Source organism: Ciconia boyciana, chromosome 18 (genome assembly GCF_034638445.1).
Source record: "Ciconia boyciana chromosome 18, ASM3463844v1, whole genome shotgun sequence".
Classification (NCBI taxonomy): Eukaryota; Metazoa; Chordata; class Aves; order Ciconiiformes; family Ciconiidae; genus Ciconia; species Ciconia boyciana.
This window is the reverse complement of record NC_132951.1, coordinates 865,001-884,471: the sequence shown is the minus strand read 5'-3', so window position 1 is coordinate 884,471 and position 19,471 is coordinate 865,001. Positions and strand designations below refer to the sequence as shown.

Below are 19,471 nucleotides of genomic sequence, written 5' to 3'. Positions count from 1 at the left end.
TCCCTGCCACGTGCTCAGGCAGCAGCGCGCGTGGCCGGAGCCGTGGCGGGGCTGTCCCCACCATGCGTGTACCAGCCCAGGGGCACGCCGGGACGACGCGTTGTGTTGTCAAACCGTGCTCGTCTGTGGACCTCTGAACGGGCAACAGAAATAATTTAAAGAGATGATGAGACATTTTTATTATTCCCATGAAATTATATGGAATTATAGTTTTAAATGAAGGTGACAGGTTTAAAATGTGTATTTTAGAGCAAAATTAATGCTGTGCTTTCTTGAGTCTGGAAGGTTGGCCAGTCAGGGGGTCATCTCCCGCTGTGCCTGGCGTTTAGGACACCGAGGGTGAAGCCTCTTTGTACGGCAGCGGCTGCCGTTCCTGGCTAGCGCAGAAAGCGGCATTGCTGGTGCTCGGCTGCGTGCGTGGCGGCTGTGGGTGGTGCGGCCACGTCTGGCGCAGCCCGTTCGGAGCCTGCACCGCTGCGAGGAGCAGAGACAGGCACAGGCGCCCGTGCAAACACGTGCGGTGCCAACGGCAGACCCCCGGGACCCGCTCTATCCAGAGCACGACTACCTGCTCTTAAACAGAGTTAAAGAGGTTAATTGGGCTGGGATGTACATGGTTGCGTCACATCTCTAATGGAAATGTTGATACAAGAAGCCCCGGCCCTAGTGATTTTTGTACTACTGTAATTATTTTAAACTTTCTTTTCGGCACTGTTGATAACAGCTTGGGACTGTGCCTGCATGACCTGATTAAACTTACAAATTGTCAGCCTTGATCTATAGGATGCAAAAGAGATTGCTGACTGAGCATCGCTTTGGAAATTCTTGATTTAAAACAAAAATTAGATTTAAAATAAAAATTAGATTTAAAATGTTGCTCCCAACAATACACTGCAAGAGCACAGGCGATTTTAAACGCATACTCAGTATCCCGGCATCGTGACAGCAACCCAATTCCTGCACGGCAAGGGGAAGTTTAATTCCTTCTTGTCTGTCCTCCATCTGTGAGCGGGCGCTGGGGAGCGGCGTGCTGCCCTGGGCGAGGGGCTGCCGGAGCCTCCGCACCCCGCTGCCACAGCGGCCGTTCCCCAGGCCGTGCCCCCAGTTCTGTCTCCACCATTTCCCTCCTCCGATGTGAAATTCCAGCTCCACCCGTGTGGAGCCAGAGACTGCGGGCACGCATGGAAATGGCTGCGTCCACGGGATTTGCGCCGGTGGGAGCCGCAGCACCTCCCTGCTTTTTGCCTGAGGTCTCCTGTAGTTGAGGAGCAAGCGGCAGCTTTTCGCCCAGGCATTTTAAACCAATGCTTGGACCTCGTAGGAGGGGTGGAATCCAGTGGTACAAGTCTCCGTAAGAGCAATGCGGTGCTTAGATCCGTTTGGAAGGAAATGAGAAGCAAATCAATTATTTCCAAATAAATAATGCACTTACTTTTACCACACGGTCTTGCATCAAAGTGATATAATGTATAGGATAATGCCAGCCTTGCGTAGATTTAGCTCTGTCTTGGAAAACAACCGGAAGGCGTATGTCTCTGTACTCATGCGAATACTCCTTTAATACTTACAGTGAGGTGTTTGAAGATCCTGCAGGGTCCTTTAAAAGCCTCCTGAAGATCCTGCTCTGCATGGGAACCAAGAGGGTCCTGTGGCACTGCCGGCACCCACGGCACCCGCCTGGGCTGCGGTTCCCGGGGCCTGCCCTGGTGGAGGGTGCCCGTTCGGGTACCACCGCAGGGGCCGAGGAAGGGCCGTGGGCAGGTCTGGTCCCCGTGGCCCCGCGGGGCAGGAGGGCTCTGCAGGAGGGCTCCTCGCAGGCGTGCAGCGAGCGGGCAGCGGCCAGGCAGATGCAAGAAATACTGACTGTGTTTTCTCTTGTTCTCTCTTTTCTGCCCAAGGTTTGAGCATCCGAGGAGCCCAGGAGGAAGACCCTCCCGATCCCCAGCTAATGAGACTAGACAATATGCTTCTGGCAGAAGGAGTCTCAGGTCCGGAGAAAGGTGGGGGATCGGCGGCAGCAGCTGCAGCCGCAGCAGCCTCTGGAGGGTCTTCAGATAACTCTATTGAACACTCAGATTACAGAGCCAAATTGACCCAGATCAGACAAATCTATCACACAGAGCTGGAGAAATATGAACAGGTCAGACATCAGCCTCTCAGTTGTACGTGTACCTGCTGCTGCTTCTTCCGCACCTCCGCTTGCCAGCGCCCGCCGCTGCCCAGGCTCCGGACCACGTCCCTTCCTCCCCTTCCCCACCCCTCTCTCCCCGTAAAGAGCCATGATGCTACGGGAGTCCATTGGGCTTCCAGGAGCCGCTCGCTGGACCCAGGACGCATGTCTTGCATGCCTGAGTGTTTTCTATTGTCTGTAACCGCATAAAAGCAACACCCGAGCCCATGTTTCTCCCCTTCGAGCCAGCCCAGAGAGGGAGAGAGGGTGACAGTTGTCTGTCACTCGGTGCTGCTTTCGTGCCCGGTGGTGAAGCGTTGCAAGGCTGGGGCTGGTGAGTCAGGCAGCGCAGGCAGGCGAGGGCCGTGCTGGCGATCGCAGCCCATGGCGCCCGGAGCAGGCGGCAGGAGGCCCCGGTGCAAGGCTCGGCCGCGACAGGTTGGATGTGGCAGGTTGCGAGGGAGTGGGCAGCGAGGTGCCGGCACAGCGCCTGGCCCAGGCTTCGGGAGCTGCCGCTACGGGTAGGAAACATGGAAATCCCAGTTCAGGCGGACACCGGCACTCGGTGTCTTTGTTTGGAGTGAAGAACATGCTGCAGAGACCCGTGGGTTTACGTTCACCGCTGGGACCTGGTGACCCGCCACATTTGCCACGCTGGTGGCACCAGGAATGTTTGCCCCGTGCTGCCGGCTAGTGCTGAGCACAGCGTGGCTCCTGCCCGTGGGGCGGGGGCTGCGCCGCCCCAGTTTCCCTGTAATCCGTGAGAGAGACCGCTCTGCCTCCTCTCTTTTCTGGTTTTGCAATGAACAATGGCATCAAAGGAGATGGGGGAGGGAAGAATGGCACAAGACCCCTGGCCCTCGCAAGCCTCAAGCGATGTCTTCATTTTCCCCTCCCAGAAGTGTCCTAATAAAGCTTGTAAACCCTGAGCCTAATCAGCTCAGCGAACCTCATCATCTGGTGGTTTCCCGAGCTAAGCCGGGGAAGTCCTGCACTTGCCCCCAGCCTGTCACGGCAAAGCGTCGGGCTGTGCAGACCAAAACCACAAAAGAGATGTGGAGGCAGTGATAAAACCACTCGAAACTGCGAGGGCGAGGAGAAGAGTGCACCGTGCTGCCCGACTCCTTCCCTGGCCCCTGTGCTCTGCCTTGGCACCCTTCCCCTCCCTGCCTCGCCAGCGTAGAGCGGGGCCTGGGTCCCTTGGTAACTCTTTAGTTTAGTTTCCCTTTTTTTCATGTGAAGACCCTCTGAAAGGTCCCCGGCTACTTTGCTTTGCTTTTTTCTGCCACCAGAAACAAAGGCACGGTCTGTGACGGGCCATGCCGACACAGCCCACCTGTGCCGGCCGAGCGTCAGCAGTGGGCAGAAGCGATGGGGTGGTGGGGAGTGGGTGTGGAGCACCGGTGGAGCGCGGAGGAGCTGTGGGGGGACGGCACCCGCCGGCGCGGTCCACGCAGCATCCCGCTGCAGAGGCCGGCAGGACCGTGGCCCGGGTGGTGCGAGGCCAGCACGAGGCCGGCGTGGTTCAGGTGCCGGCGGCACTGCCTCGTCTGTGCTGCCTCTTTCGCCGTGTTATTCAAGTGGTGAACAAATAACTGAGCAAATAACGGACAGGGGCTTTGTGCAAATCTCCTCTTCTCCCTCAGACGACCCCCCTGCACCCTCCGAGGACCCCAGATGCCCTGCGCAGACCCTTGGGCTCTCGCAGCACTGCGGGGCCCGGCGCGCAGCTGTAGCGCTGAGGTGGGGGTGGCCGTCGGATTAGCGAGCACCGTCGGCAGGAGCGTGTCTCATCAAACCACAGGACCCCGGCCGGAGATAGATCTGGGGCCAAAGCAGCTGCAGGTCGGTGCTTGCAGCCATTTCCTGGCAAGTGTCCTTTGACTCTAATAAGTTTAATGATGTGGGGGCAGCAGTAGCATTTTTAGCCCTGTAGCTCCATTTACAAAGGTTTCGGCTGAAATGTCACAGCCATCCGTCCACACCGCGGGAAACTTTGGAGGATGCTCAAGCGCTGCTAGGAGAAAGAGAGAGAGGTAGAGCTGATCTGAGACATGTACGCTTCCCTGTTGATCCTGACACCCAGCAACGTCTGCTCTGCAGAAATATGATAATTTCCCCAGCCTTGCAGCAAACTGTCTCCTGCCGGTTTGCCTCAACGCAGTGCCCGTCTCCGCAGCCGAGAGGCAGCCCGGACTTTGCAGCTCTGCCTCCGGCGGCTGCGGGTCCCTGAGAGGTGGGTGCCCTCCTGCAGCCGGGGAGCAGCGCGGCCCCCGCGCAGGGGCACCTGCCCACGCCGGGGAGCGGCCCCTGCCCTCTCTCTGCTGGCGCAGGCGCTCCTGTGGCCCCGCTGCGGCTGGCAGCAGGAACCGGAGCGTCTTCTGGAGATGCTTTCCAGGCAGAGTTTGATCCTGACATTTGTTGCCAGTTAGGGGAATGTGGTCGGGGAAAAAAAAAAAAAGGAAGAGAAATGGAAAGTGTGTCACGCCATCACACAGCTCTCCCCTCGCCGTGCGCCGGGAGAAATGGCCGTACACAGGCAGCTCCTTCCATAATTTACAGCTACTATAATAGAGATGACATATTGAAAGCTATCTTCTATAATTACACTGAAATACATTTTTTGCTGTAGGCAAAAGTACTGTAAGGGTCCCAGGCCTCCCGGAGCAGCTGGGAACCTGCTTCCTGAGTTCACAGATGTCTTCTGAATTCACCCCAAATTGGGGTGAAGTGTGGCTGCTCGGAAGACACCACCAGCCCCACGGAGCGCTGGCTGGTGCCGTGCCCCCGAAGAGCGTTTTGGGCCATTTCCTCTCTTTTTCTTGCGCTCGTCTCAGGAGTCTTGATGAAGCATTAAGGCTTGCAGGAGCATCCCCACTCCTACAAGGTTTCTGAGCAGGTTAACAAGGCCATCACTTATAACCTGACATTATTAATAATGTCTTGGGCACCAAACAGAGGCCTGAAAAATAGTACTGAAAAAGGGATCAAGTAGCTCGGACGCTATAAATAAACAAGGGAAAACAAGACAAAGCAGCAGAGTCTGCTGAGCTTACTTCCACTCTGCTGCACTGAAGTAGCTCTGCAGATGGGAGGTGCTGGTGAAGAGAAATGAAAACCGGGCCCTCTAAGTAGCTGCAACCAAATGAAGTCTCATCCAGCAATTCAGGTAAATTCAGGGAAAGATTTCTGCTTCTTGAAAGCAAGAAACTCACTTTAGCTTTGAAACATCCAATTTTTGACACTATATTTGTGGAAAAATATTTCTCATAGGAAAGACGTATCTGAAAATATTTTTAATGCAACAGTTGCCATTTTTATTCTACTTTAAAATTGAATTCCCCAGATCTGCAAACAAGGGGACACGTGGCAAGCTGCGTGCCTCAAATGTTCTTTCCGTGCCAAATACTTGGATTCAGCCGTATCTTTGGGACAGTCAGAGCCGCTCTCTTGTCTCGGGGAGGGAGCTGCTGCATTTGGGTGCCTGCGTTACCTTACCTCTGTGCTTCATTTACCGGGTGAGCCAAAGCTGCTGCTTTTGCTGTCGGCCGGATGGCTGAACCCAAGCTTTTGCACGCTAAGATTGTCCAGGCAGCTCAGCAGACGACACGCAGGAAGGATGCGGTCCCGGTGCGGCGAGGCCAGCGGGAGCAGGCACCGGCGCCCGGCTGCCTGCCCTGCTCGGGCCGGGGGCTGCCGCGCTTCTCTGGGGGCTCGGAGCCCGCTCCCGCGCCGGGCGGGCGAGCTGCTGCGCTGGGTCTGCCTTCCCACGGGCCAAAGCTTTGGGGCGGGAGGAGGAGAAGCGGGTCACCCGGGACAACCCCCGCTCTCCCTGGGCGAGGGGAGGGTGGCCGGGGGTGCTCAGGGCAGCGTCCCCGTCTCTTCGGCGTGGCGAGAGGGGACAGCGGCTGGTCACCTCTGCGAGCTTTGCTGCCTGAAATGTCAAAACAGAAAGGAAGAAAATATGCAAATGGGAGGCGAGGATGAGCTGTGTCGAACTCCTTAACCTGGAGCTCAGAAAGTCTTGAGAAAGGCAGGGAGCGGCAGCTGGCGGGAGGAGCCGTCGCGTCTGCGCTGGCGTGGAGCGGCGGTGAGCTGGCGCAGCCTCCGCAGCACCGTGACCTCGGCGCGCTCGGTGGTGGCAGGCGAAGGGCGTCTGCACCAAGGCTCACCGAGCCTCGCCGGAGCGCTGCCTCCGAACGGGTGCTGCAAGGATGTAAATTAGCCTGTAATTTACTTTCAGTAGTGTAAAGAAAAAAAAATCACTTTGCCTGAAGTGTATGCATCTTTCTTAAGGGTGTACCCAGATTTTAATTATCTAAATGTAAATACTTAACGAATTTTACTTAGAGTAATGAGCTAAAGTGCACACTACATAAATGAGATGTTCTAATTAATCATGTATGAACTACTGGTTTAAAGAAAAGCTATGTGAATTCTGCGAATGTTGGGCTATTGCCAAATTGCTAATCAGCATTTGCATTCATAGATGGCTTCACTTAATAAGTTGTGAGACGTTCAGCAAATGTTATAGGAAATTATGAGTTTTTAGATGCATAAACTTTTCACTTTTAACTCTTTCCCTCGCACAATCTATTGAAATGTGGGAGAATCCCTGAAAATGTAGTTGTCAGACAAATTACGTGGGTATTTTTCACCCTGGCTTTCGAGGAGAAAGGGGAGCTAGAGTCAAAAAGGAACGTAACGTATGGGGTCTGGACGAGAGACTTGCAGTGTTTCCTCCACGTGATTTACTGGCTGCTGAGCATCGTGCTCAACGCCCGTTACGTTAGATGCACAAGAGCAAAATCCTGTGCCCCTACTCGGCTGTGATCGCAGCCCAGCGGCACGTTACGACGGCTGGCCCTCGCGCAGCCAGCGCGCAGACCTCCCGCAGACACGTCAGCCTCGCGTGCATCCACCTTCATCTGGTAAGGGCTCGGGGAGCGGAGAGCAGTTTGCCTTGCGCTGCCTGTAGACCCCGTGGAGGCCAGCGCAGCGCCCGGCCCCTCTCCTCTTCCCAGGGCTCCGTCGGGACGGGGCAGGTTAGTGCCCAAGACGTGCTCGAATACCAGGCTGGCCCCGGGAAGGGGTTAGCCCCGTGGCCGCCACGCAGCTCTGCCTAGCAGACAGCAGTCCTGGGGTTTGTTTTTGAAAGAGATAAGGGAGGCATAAATCAGCAGAGTTCGTGGCAGCTTCCAGCCTGCGTGGGGGAAGCCGGGATGCCAGCGTGACAGCCGCTTGGTCATGTGGAGGCTCGGATCAGGCGGTGTCTGTTGATGATGCAGCCTGGAGAAGTTTGTATCATCGTGTCCATTCCCTGCACAGTCTGGGACTGATAATTGATGGCTCCTCGTGCCTTCCCTCCTCCCGCGCCTTGGCAGCGCGGTGCGGGCCAGGCTCGGGCACGGCTCCGCTGAAACCCACCCTCTGAGGGGACGTGCACGGCGCCTCAGAAAGGTCTAGAGACCCTCCCCTGCTGCGGGCGTTAACCCTGCCGGCCGCCTGCCTGGGGCTCGGCGGGTTGCCGGACGCGCAGCCCTTGCCACGTTTTGCTCGCTTGGCTGCTGAGTGCGTGCTGGTCCCCGCTCACATCCTCCCCCTGCCCGCAGCCATTACACGTGCCGATCCCCACCTCTCCTCTCCACCACGGTCTGGCTGGGGCCGCGGGGCCGCAGCCTGCTCTGAAAGGGGTAAGAGCGGAAGGAGCTGTGCCACGGTCGCTCGGCTCCCCAGGCTGCCGGGGGATGGTCCCGGGTCGGACGGGCAGGGCGCCTGCGATCCGCTCCCACGGTTGCGTGCGTGTGGAGGGGATGGGGCAGCATGAGGGTCCCCCAGCCCCCCCGGTGCTGCCTCCCCCCCAGCAGCCAGGCCTGAGCTCGTGTCCTTGTGGGACGGCACAAAACAATTTCTAAGCCTCTCCTTCCTTTGCAGGCATGTAATGAATTTACCACACACGTGATGAACCTTCTCAGAGAACAGAGCCGGACACGTCCCATTTCTCCCAAGGAGATTGAAAGGATGGTGGGCATCATTCATCGAAAATTCAGCTCCATCCAGATGCAACTCAAACAAAGTACTTGTGAAGCAGTAATGATTTTAAGATCAAGGTTCCTCGATGCCAGGTAAGGCAGAGGCGAGTGCCCCTGGCTCTTTCTGAGGGGGAAGGGGCAGCCCAGGCAGAGCCTGGCCCTGCTGGGACCCGTGTCCCCGCGTGGGCTGGGACCTGCGGGGAGAGGCTGCTCCACCCCAGCAAACAGCCAGGGCCCTCGTCCTTCAGCCAGCAGCTGCGGTGAACGGGGGGTTTCCTGCACCGAGCGTTCATAAACAGCAATGTCTTTTCTCCGTATTTTAGTGCAAAGGCTAGGCTTGTTTACCCGCTGCTTGCTTGTTTACCCTGCTCGTACAGGGGTCACACAGGGTTTGAGCAAAGGGCTGTTTTGTCACCCTAGCAGTTATTTAAATGGCTGCTGGTACCGATGTCTCGCAGCATAAGGCTAGCCTTGCAAAACGCTGACCCCGTAATGGAAGAGCTAAGTTCTCTGGGAGGGACGTGCCCACGGGCTGCGGCTGACGCTGGGTTGGCAGCTGCGCGCGCCCGAGGTAAGAAGGGCGATGACGCTTCCGAAAGCCAGATCTGCTGGCCCGTCTCCCAACAAGCTGTCGCCTGAGTGGGGCGCGGGAGAAGGCAGCACCTTCCGAACCGCTCACAGCCAGCACGCCCGTCCCTTGACACCCGTGTCACTGCCGGAGCTCAGCACCGTCCCCACGGCCCGCCGGCCTCCACAGCGGCCTGTGCTTTCTGCAGGCTGCGAGGAAGCAGGCAGACGGGGATTAGGAGGGGGTTAGATTTATTTAGGCAAATTGGGGCAGAGCCAGATTTGTTTGGAGGCCCCGATGAGGTGGGATACCGATCCCCGGCCCCATCCCTTTCACAGGGCTCCCGTCCGCAGAGCAGGACCCTGGCAGCTGGCAGAGCCCGGCAGAGCCGGAGCTGAGCCCGGCAGAGCAGGGAGGAGCAGCAGGCACCACGCAGAGCCTGCCTTCAGCAGCTAGCTCATGCTTCACACCTGAAAGCTGTGAGGAGCTAAACAAGAGCAAAATAATTTTATTAACAAGGAGGTCACTGGCAGGTGTGGCAAATTAGGGTAATTACAAACAGTTGGAGGAAATGTCTATGGAGAGCTCCAGTAACTGCAAAAGGTAAAGCTTGCAGATGCACATTTTAAAGTGATTTCTTTAAAAAGGAGGAAGGTAAATAAGGCAAAATGAGCGGAAGCACAGTAATGAGATAAACATAGCTCTAGGGAGAGAGTCTGCCTGCTCCAGGATACAGCGTAGTTAGCAGCATCGTGATACTGCTGGAAGAGAGCGCTGGGGATTGCCGCTCGGCTGCCTGCTGGCCTCGGGCGCAGGCAGTTTGATTGCAACCAGCCCTGAGGGGAAGGGAGCTCTGAAGGAGACGTTCAACCAGGGCTTGCGAGAGGATGTTCTGGGGAGAAGGAGAGCGGCCGACGTCGGCTCGGAGGGAAGGCACCGCAGCTGTGCGGACGCTGCCGCTGTAACCTGTGCGGTGGGAGCGCAGTGGCGGGCCGGCTGCCTGCCGCGCTGGACGGGCTGCGCTGCTCCCTGGCCGGCGCTGCCTCGCCGCGGCGCTGGCTGCAGCGCGTGCCAGGCGGCGCGTGTCGGAAAGGCTTCGCTTTCGGGCAAGGCTGCGAAGCTGCGCACCTCGGTACCTGTCACTCGCGGTGCGAGAGCCCGGGCCCCGCTCGGCCCTCGGCAGGAGGCTGTGCAGATGGGTCTCCCTCGCAAAGCCCTGAAAGCCACTTGCTCGCAGAAGCCAATTAGCTCAATGAGTGCTACGTAAGGACACGGCAGTGAGGCCGCCCCGTCCCTTTCCACCGTGTTCACCCCAGACACTTGGGCAGAAGCCCCGCTGACCTGCTGCTAAAGGGAAAGAGGTTGGCTAGGCTGCTGTCAGCACAGAGTGATTTGACAGCCGGAGGTTCGGGTTGGGTTGCGCATTTGGGTGCAGGGGTGCTGCAGGCGGCCTGCCCAGCTCCACGCCCTGCCTCGCCTTTCGCTTCACGATGTTTTCTGCCGCAGCACACAACACGGCCTGTGCCCCCACGGGATGGGACCCCGGGTGGAGGGGGATGGTGCGAAGCCAGAAGCAGAGTCCAGACCCTCGCAGGGCTGGATGTAGGAACGCGGGTGTTGCAGCCTGCTGCCCCTCTGCGTGGCGTCAGGGCAGAGCCCAGCCCCGGTGGAGGGCTGTCCCGAAGAGATCGGGGGTACTGAGATGGCGCTGCCATGTTGCTGCGTGCTGCGGCACAGGCATGTGAAACAAGGGTTGCTTCCACCCCAGCTGACCCTGCCAGAGGCCTCTTTGCAGCTGGAAGAACAGCTGTGGTTTTCTTTTCTCATTTCAGACGGAAAAGGCGTAACTTCAGTAAACAAGCCACAGAAATCTTGAACGAGTATTTTTACTCCCACCTCAGTAACCCCTACCCCAGTGAAGAAGCCAAAGAAGAGCTGGCAAAGAAATGCAGCATCACAGTATCGCAGGTAAGCAGCCGGTGGAGTGGGTCTGGCCCTCCACACCCCGGGCAGTGCATCGACCTCCCGGCTCCACTTGCAAAGCTGCCGTCTCCCGCCGGGCTCTGGGATGTGCTTCTGACGGAGGAGTGCGATACGGAGCAGGTCCCTGCCCAACGCAGTTTTGTAATCCCTTCAAATTTGCATTATTGACCATGATAAAGTTCAGCAGGGTGACAGAACATGACTAAGCTCCGTAGGAAAGGCAGCGTGCCGGCGGGTGGCTGGGCTTGTGCTGGGGTAAAAAGAGTGTGCATAGAAAGGTGAAGATAGAAACAACAAGGCTGTAAGGTTAGCACCCTACTTTACATCAGCTTTCTCTCTGCACAGTCAGTAAGATTCCTAGCTGAGCCTTACTGTCTGTTACGAATTCATTACAACTTACCATTATTTTGGGGGAAGGCCAGTTTATTGACAAACATGTAATCTATCTCTATAGGTCAGAATTTCTTTGATTGCTTGAAGTTGTTTTTCTAAGCCAGCCAGAAATTCAGCCTCTTGATACACTCAAGTGACGTGAGCGGTTTCTCTGTAGCAAAAATGTATTAAGCAGATTTGCTCCTTTTATCACGTATAACAGACGTTACTGTGAAGTTAATGCAAGAAAACCAGCATCTCCCTAATCAGAAATGCACGCTCTCGTTGGCTACGGCTGATTTCTGTCTAGGCCAAAGTACATTTACAGCTCTGGACTGGTGTCTCGCAGCAGCATTCAGGCCGATGGCACCGCTCCATCAAGCTTTCCTTCACCAAGATAGCTTAAAAAGCAAAATAACACTTTGCATTTCTCGTGGCCTGTACGTTTGATAGAAGACCAAATGAGTCTGGCTCATGCAGCCTGGGGAGGGTTGCACTTGGGTGGCAGGGAAAGCTCACCAGCAGTTTCCAAGTTCTCCAGCCACCCCGTTGCCCGCTGCGAGGGCTGGTGTGCCATCCCCTCCCAGCTCCATCAGCTCCGCTTATCAATATTTCAGGTCCTTTAGAGGAACAATGCCTGCGGCGAATGTGTTAACTATTAATGATTGCAGGCTGCAGTATTGGCATTATTAGCAATGCAACCTTTAGCTTTATAATTAAGACCTGAGTTGAGATTTACTTTATAGGTCTCCACTGAATGCATGAAAAATTCAGGCACTTTATTGAAGACTTTCAGATGAAAGGCTGCCCAGATCCCCCAAATTTGATATTACTTAATCGACTTTGGATGCACCCTCAGTACAAACCCTAGAAAAGCTGCCCTATGCCATGAGAGGCCAGCGGAGACGTGTGTGTGCCTTGCTCTCTCCTTGCTCGTTCCTCGGCACGCAGCATGTACCGTGCTCCGAGCGGGGTGGGAAGCGCGTGTGCCCAGTGCCAGGGGAAGGTAAGGGATGGAGATGGGAACAGTTTTTCCCAGTCCACTTACGAGTGGCTGTGGTCATGAGCAGGAATTTTTGGGGGGAAATTCAGCACCAAACTCGTTCCCTCTCACATTGCTCCTTCATCGCTGTTATCATCACGCGAGCGACTGCAGCCCTGGCAGGCACCGGGGCAGCCGTGGTGGCCACTGGGCAGCTCTCCCATGCCCACAGGCATCCCTGCGGCTGCCGTGGATGCCTGGAACCAGCCAAACAGCCCGAGAGCACACGAATACCTGGGCATCTTGGTCTGCAGCCCTACGTCTTGTTGCTGGTTTCAGTCCTCTTGGCACGAGATGGTTTATAGCAATTCCTCCAGTAAGTGGTGTCCAAAAATCTTCCCACATGAGCCGAGGCAGCCTGCTGCTTAGTTAGGAGAGGCAACGCCATCAGCACCAACTTGGAGAAACCAAAAGTTCTTCAGCTCTGCTGGCAGAATGTAATTGGGATTACATGGTAGAGAGCACAACAGACCTGGTGAAGAGATGTTTTCTGTCCACCCAGCGGGCGGTGAATTGTGCCTGGCAGAGAAGGAGTTAGTGATCCTGCGGAGTGGACAGATAAAGAGCTAGATCTAGATAAGGCTGAAGTGACTGAAGGAAATGAGATGGAACATTTGAGAAGCCATAACTGATTGCTTCTAGTGCTAATATATCTGATTTCTTTCTTAATTGGTTATTTGATAAGGTTTAATGTATATGTTGTAGAATGAAATAAAAGGCAGGCAGATGGTCCAAAAACGTAGCGGCAGCAGCGAGCCTGTGACTTGAATATAGGTTTGTCTCTTTAATATTTGATACAAGCATGAATTAGTTGTTTCTTGAATCCATTAGGAAGTCTGGGTGAGCAATGGGAGTAGCTGCATTGCGTCCTCCGTAGCACTGCGTACCGCAGCCTGAGCTTTGCAGGGTGACATTTTCCAGCCTGGAGCAAGGGCAGCACTGACCGCACAACCCGGGCGCTAGCTGCCTGAGATGCGGGTTTGGGGCCGTGGCCGGAGCTTCACTCTGGCAAGATAAAGATATAAATGCCTAGGATAAGCGCTGGATGATGGGAAAGCCTGAAAACGGGGCCACGTATCGTCTAATGGGAGAGGAGCATGTACGTGAGAGAGGGAGTGCCTGTGATCAGCTGGCTGCTTAAGTTCCTGATAGATCTGCTGTCACAGCTAGAAAATGTGAACCCTACGGAGATCCTAATCTTGGATTTTCAAAGGCACTTCCAAAGGCCGCACGGCGGGACTGCAGGGTTAGTTGGTATTTACTAGGTCAAACTGGGCTGGAGTTGTCTTTCTTTGTACTGAAAAATGTTTATATTTTTGAGGCCATCTAGCAGAAAAGCTCTGAGCAAGCACTGTAAAATAGCCCAGCGCACACTGCTCTGGTGGTTGGCAACAGAAGTCAGAGGATGCAATCCAGAAATCAGGGGTGAATTGAGCAGTCATTTAAAATACTGGCAGGAGTAGCATCGCATGGGATAAGCAATGGCATCCAAGCGAGTGACTGAGCTACACCTTGCACAGGGCTTTTATGAAAAATCTCTGAGCGTACGTATTTCCAGCCTCGAGCAGGAGTCCCTCAGACATCGCCCTGCCTGGCACCGTGCCCTATTCACCTCCCGTGCTACGAACGCCCTGGAGGTGCAAAGAGCTGGAAAATGAAGAGGGAAAAAAAAGAGTTAACGGAGGGCTTTCCAGACTCCTGGAGGTTGTGGTTCATGGTTGATGAAGAGGCTTTGTCCTTTTTTTGGCTGAGCCAGGCTTCCCCTGTAGCCGCTCCTAATGATGATGCAAGGTCTTTCTTTCCTGTGCTCTAAGTACCTTGTAAATGCTGGGGGCAGAGTCACGGCAGAACACTTTCTCCCTCAAACACTTAATTAGTGAGTATTTTGGGTCATCCTCCCCCCAGATTAAGCAGCTCACTGGAAATCTTGCTGCCATAGCACTTTACTGAGCTGCAAAGAAAATTGTCTCCCAGAATCATTTAGCTGCAGATGGGAGATAGATGGTTTCAGTTTTGATGTCGGTGTTTAAAATAATATGTAGAGAAGGTTTTTCAAGAAAAGCATAAAGACAAACTATTTATTAAGATGAACACCTCTCACAATTTCATTTTTAAGAGTACGGAAAAGGTGATTCTAGGGAAAAAAAATGTCCTTAACAGAGAACATCGTCGGCTGTAATTTAGAGCTACCCGATCAGCACGTGTTTGAGGGAGATAAACTGTATCATCTGTTCTCCCCTTACCATGGCTGCGAGGCTGATGTTTTATACTTTTGCAGATGAGCCTCTTTCAGGGTGTCATGAGCAACTATCAGTCTATCATGTGGGCTATAGAAAGGGCATAGTCATTGCTGAAAGCGTGTCAGTGGATTACAGCAATAAAATTTTTCACTGCTTCAAACAAAAGAAGGATGTGCTTGACAAGGGAATATATTTAAAATTCTTCTAAAGAAAGGATGCAGAAGCTGGTTTTCAACACCCCTCCTGCCCCTGCTTCTTCTGAGTCTGAGTCCGTTTGCTTCTCTAAGCAGATTGACAGGGAGAGCTATGGATGTATAGGCTCTTTCCCCTTGACTTCATATGGGAAGCAAGGGGAAAAAAAAAGAGGCAAGCTTAATTAAATAGTTTCTAGAGGTAAAATTCCTAGGTTTAGATCGTGTACCATAATTGTGCCATACTGATTTTCAAAATGTCCTATTTTGTGCCATTTGATTAGGTGTGGAACATAAACTGTGTGCTACAAACACTTGGAAACACAATGGAAAAATTTCTGTGATCCATAAATATGTAGTTCACTAATTTCAGCAGTGATGCTCTCGTGTCAGCTGCGTCTTTTGCAGAACAAGCGCTGATTTATCCCATGAAATCAGCCAGTGTGGAGACATGAGGCAGGCCTGCCCCATCCCAAATCCCACATTAGGCATCTTGATGATTTCAGTAATAATTTATTGTCTTTTTATTTAACATTGCAATTAACATGATAAATAAGTGCAACAGTATTGTTTGAAATGTAATATACAATTAAGCCCAATTAATTAATTGGCCTTCAATGATCAGGAGGAGAAAGATGTTCAGTGTTTTTTTATGTGAAGAGATAGTTTGTTTTAATGAAAAATGTGTTGTGAAGCAGCTCGCGATGGAGACAACTTTCATTTTTAGGGTGAGCGTGGGGCCGGGCGAGGAGCCAGGGCAGCGCGGCTGCTCGGGGCCAGCCCAGCACCAGCATCCCGGCCCTCCCCTGGGACGGTGCCGGTGCCAGCGGCAAGGGCAGGGTGAGGAGGCTGCAGGCAGCCAGCACAGCACCACAGGGCAAATGTCACGGCGGTAAATCCAGCCTCAATCCTGCCTGGCACAGCCTCCGCTTGAGCGGTGCCCTGGCCCCGTCCCGGGCGCGTCCGGCCGCCCACGTCGGCCGTGCACGCCGGGCTGCGGCCGGAGCCCCTGCGCGTCCCCAGGCCATGGCATGCTCTGCTGCAGCCCCTCGCTGACGTGCTTCATGGGAGAGCGACGAGTCCTTCGGGCGGGAGGTGAAGGGGCCTGGGCGGCGGCTGCGCTACCCCGGAGGGACGCGGTGGTTTCTCGGGGCAGCTGCAGCAGCCCCGGACGCCGCGCTCTGCCGGTGCGCGGGGCACGCTCTTTAATCTCAGAAAGAGTTTAACATTTCTGGATATTCATTCAGATGTGGTATGCGGGTTAAACATAACGTACGATCGCTGCTCCTCTCATTGCTTCCAATTAAACCTTGCTTGTTAGTTTAACCTCTAGGTAATCCCATCAAACAATTGATGTCAAGGAAACACTGCCCACAGTGGCTCTGGATGAGTGGCCATTAATTTTAATTGCCTTGATATTAAAGATTAAGAAGTATTGGGACTAGCAGAATGGAAACGATCTGATGTCAAGCAAATCCACTCGTTGAGGCTTCCCCAGGCTGCTGGTGATATTAAAATTTTACTGTGAGAATTAAATAAACCTTTATTAGTGATGGCTGTTGTTTGATTGGTCCAGGGGCGTGCATAAACAGAGGGGTCTCGCACACATCCGTGGACAATACAGTTGATGTGCAGAGATTCCTCAATTATGAAACTGTTAATAAAGCATAATCTGATTGTCCACAATAATTATTTGCTAGGTTTCATTAATGTATTATTGCTTCTCTGACTGACAAGGTAATATTAAGTGCAATATATAGAATATGGTGGAGTATTATCTAGGGAACAGAATGTATAAGGTACCGTTCGTATTACCGTTAAAAGCTAGAGGCTTTTCATTAATTGTGTTTAAACAAAAGCTATAGCTACATAAAATACAGCAGGATTTGTCTCCTCCTGGCAGCGGGTGCCTCACTGGGCGCTGTGATGGAGCACGGGCGGGCGAGAGGTGCTGCAGAGCTGCCGCGGCTTGTGGCGGGGCACAGCCATGGGTCTGGGGGGCCCAGGGAGCGCAGGACCCCAGCCCCGGCCTTGTCCCGCACCGCGCGGCTGGGTGCCTCGCCGCGGGGATGGCCGGTAACCACTTGTGTTATTGCTGTCCCCTCCCCTTTACCTCTGTGTTGTTGCAGATGCTTTCTTGTCTCGGCAGCCTTGGCCGTCGTCTGTGCTACAAACTGGGTTTGTTATTTAGGAGCTCTGTTATAGCAGCTGAAGTTAAACAAAGCCACTGAGAAAGGTTGTAGGAACTTTTCTGAGCGGCTCCAGCTGTGACCTCTGCGTGGGTTAATAGTTGGTGCCCCGTGAGCCATCTTGGCTTCAGTACAGTATCTTCAAAGGGAGATGACAAAGTGACTTTTCAGCCATTATTGATTTATATGATTCCTTTCATTTTCAGCCGACCAAACACGATTCTATGAGTGGGCTGCCAAGGTCGTTCCAGCCCAAAAATAAAGAACAATTGCTCTCACTGCCTGCTCGCCCTCCCTCGACCGGACCTTGGTCCCCCTTCAGCAGCTTTCGGGGTCTTGCACTGATTTCATTGACAAATGGCTCATAGCAGTAGGAGCCAATGCTGTACTAATGCTACAGCAAGCTCCAGGATATGCGTCATCATCAAAGAGTCACCCCCTGTGCATCGGTTTGCCAAGAGAAAAGCAGAGCTCATATCCATAGTAATATTTACCTGATCCTCGGTCACTGCGTAGTTAACTGGCGTAGCCGGCAGATACAGGTTGGGGGCTGGGGCACGCGTATTTGCTGGACCAAACACGATATCTCGAAGTGATCATGCTTTGCCGGTCAAGTGCTTTGTGTCCTTCACTCTTCCCACCTCTCCCCACTGCAGGTGTCCAACTGGTTTGGCAATAAGAGAATCAGGTACAAGAAGAACATCGGGAAGTTCCAGGAAGAAGCCAATCTCTACGCGGCAAAGACGGCTGTGACCGCAGCACACGCCGTGGCCGCGGCCGTCCAGAACAACCAGACAAACTCCCCCACCACACCAAACTCTGGTACGTACCCGGCTCGTGCGTTAAGCATCCCGAAGGGCAGTCCATGAAGGAAGACCCTCGATGGCGCCCTAGTGAGTTCGGTTGGGCTGAGAAGGCTGCAGCTCCCAGCAGACCTAGTCGTGGCACGGGGAGCGGTACCAAGCCCGTGGACCTCCAGGCTGGACTGCTGCAGGGGCTGGGCACTGCCATAGGTGGTCCCAGCGGCTTTGGCGGCGAGGCTCCCGTGGCCTTGTGGGGGACCCGTGTAATTCCCACAGCGGTAACGTCTGCCTGGCTCGGGCTTCTGGCAGCTTCTTTGTTTCCGTAGATATTTTAAGCTTTTTCTCATTCAATGAAAATAACATGAAATGCGGCAGAGCTCCAAGTCTGTTTTTGTAGAACTGTTAAATTTATTGTCAAGATAAGAACAAAATAGAGGAATATTTTAGCATGCACTAATTAGAATTTAAACTCTGGGTTTCTTGAAATGGAGTTGATATTATATATAGAAGTCTAAGGATGCAACTTTTATTTTGGAGTTGCTCTACCACATGTTCTTCTGCAGTATTTAAAAATTGTCTCGCTAGTGTGTTGTTGACATTTTGCAAATCTAAGCATTAAATTAGTAGGGCGAGTGTTTAAAGAGGAAGTTGCTTTTTTGGGCTCCAGAGGCAAAGGTTTCCACGAAGCACAGATCTGTTTGACACTATTTACAGTGAAGTTTTGCTGCAACTTAGTTGCAGACAACTTTTAAAGGGTATAGAGATCCAAGGGAAAAAAAACCCACACTTTAATCAAAAGAAAGTAAGAAAAAGGTTCCTCCTCTGACGGTAATAAATCGGCTAATTAGAAATTGCCAGCCACTTCCTTTTGAAGGAGACATTAAGCGCAGACTCCAAACGAGTTTTTCTCCGAGTGTTTGGTGATAGCATCTCCCGATGAAGCGATCCACCGGAGGAAAGCTCTCGACATGAAAACCTGTTGTTGTACAGGCTGCTCTTCCAGAGGGACAAGCTGACCCGGGTCGCACGGGGCTTCCCGGCTTTCCCAGCGTAGTGGTCCCGGGCGGCAGCCGGTGCAGCGGCGAGACCCGGCAGCAGCCCCTGCCGGGACGTGCCGAGCCGGTGGGCGGGGGGCCGGCGGCCCGAGCTCGCCTGTGCCGGGGCCAGCAGCTTTCCCTCTGCTGTGCGCTGCCTTTCCTTCTCCTCTCCTGTCTTCTTCTCCTTCCCCTGCCCTCAGGTCTCTGGGGTTATATATTTGCAGCTCTCTGTTATTCAGCTACCTAACTCTTTCCTTTCCAGGTTCTTCTGGTTCTTTTAACCTCCCAAATTCTGGGGACATGTTCATGAACATGCAGAGTCTGAATGGGGATTCTTACCAGGGGTCCCAAGTCGGAGCCAATGTGCAGTCACAGGTAGGAGAAATGCCCCAAAGTAGGGCCTTTCTAGCAGGGTAGGGTTTGGGCTAAAAATTCCACCTTACTCTGGCTCTATTAAATGGTCTGTGCCTCGCTGCAGAGTGGAGGCTGCATATTTCTGAATGTGACCTATTCTTACCCCAGCATTGAATTTCACAAATATAAAGGAAAGAGTGATTTTTTTCTGATTGAAACTTTAAGCTTTGTGAATGCATTCGGCTCTGGCTTGAGCTCATGGAATGGGATTGGGTGCGTCTGACTTCCATGGACACTGTAAATCCAGTGAATTTTCTTTCTTTTTCCTTTTCTTTTTTTTTCTTTTTTTTTTTTTTAAAAAAAACACCATCTTTCTTTCATTTATTGGACAAACTTTTATTTATTTATTTATTTGAATGTCAGAACACATCTAACTGAGCTATTAAAATACAACTCATTCTCAGTCACTTTTCCAATCCTTTCAGACAGG

General features: G+C 53.4%; 1 protein-coding gene across 2 annotated transcripts in view; it reads left to right on the top strand.

Annotated features, from left to right (window-relative positions):
• PBX3 (PBX homeobox 3) overlaps positions 1-19,471 on the top strand; it is a 115,748-nt gene that overhangs the window by 91,062 nt on the left and 5,215 nt on the right. Inside the window, exons 3-7 of one of the 2 annotated variants that reach the window (XM_072883062.1) lie at positions 1,899-2,140; positions 8,105-8,295; positions 10,603-10,738; positions 17,444-17,609; positions 18,890-19,002. In XM_072883062.1, the coding sequence (XP_072739163.1) occupies positions 1,899-2,140; positions 8,105-8,295; positions 10,603-10,738; positions 17,444-17,609; positions 18,890-19,002 (848 nt within the window). The remainder of the gene's footprint in view (positions 1-1,898; positions 2,141-8,104; positions 8,296-10,602; positions 10,739-17,443; positions 17,610-18,889; positions 19,003-19,471) is intronic. The other variant, XM_072883063.1, reaches the window with a different exon arrangement.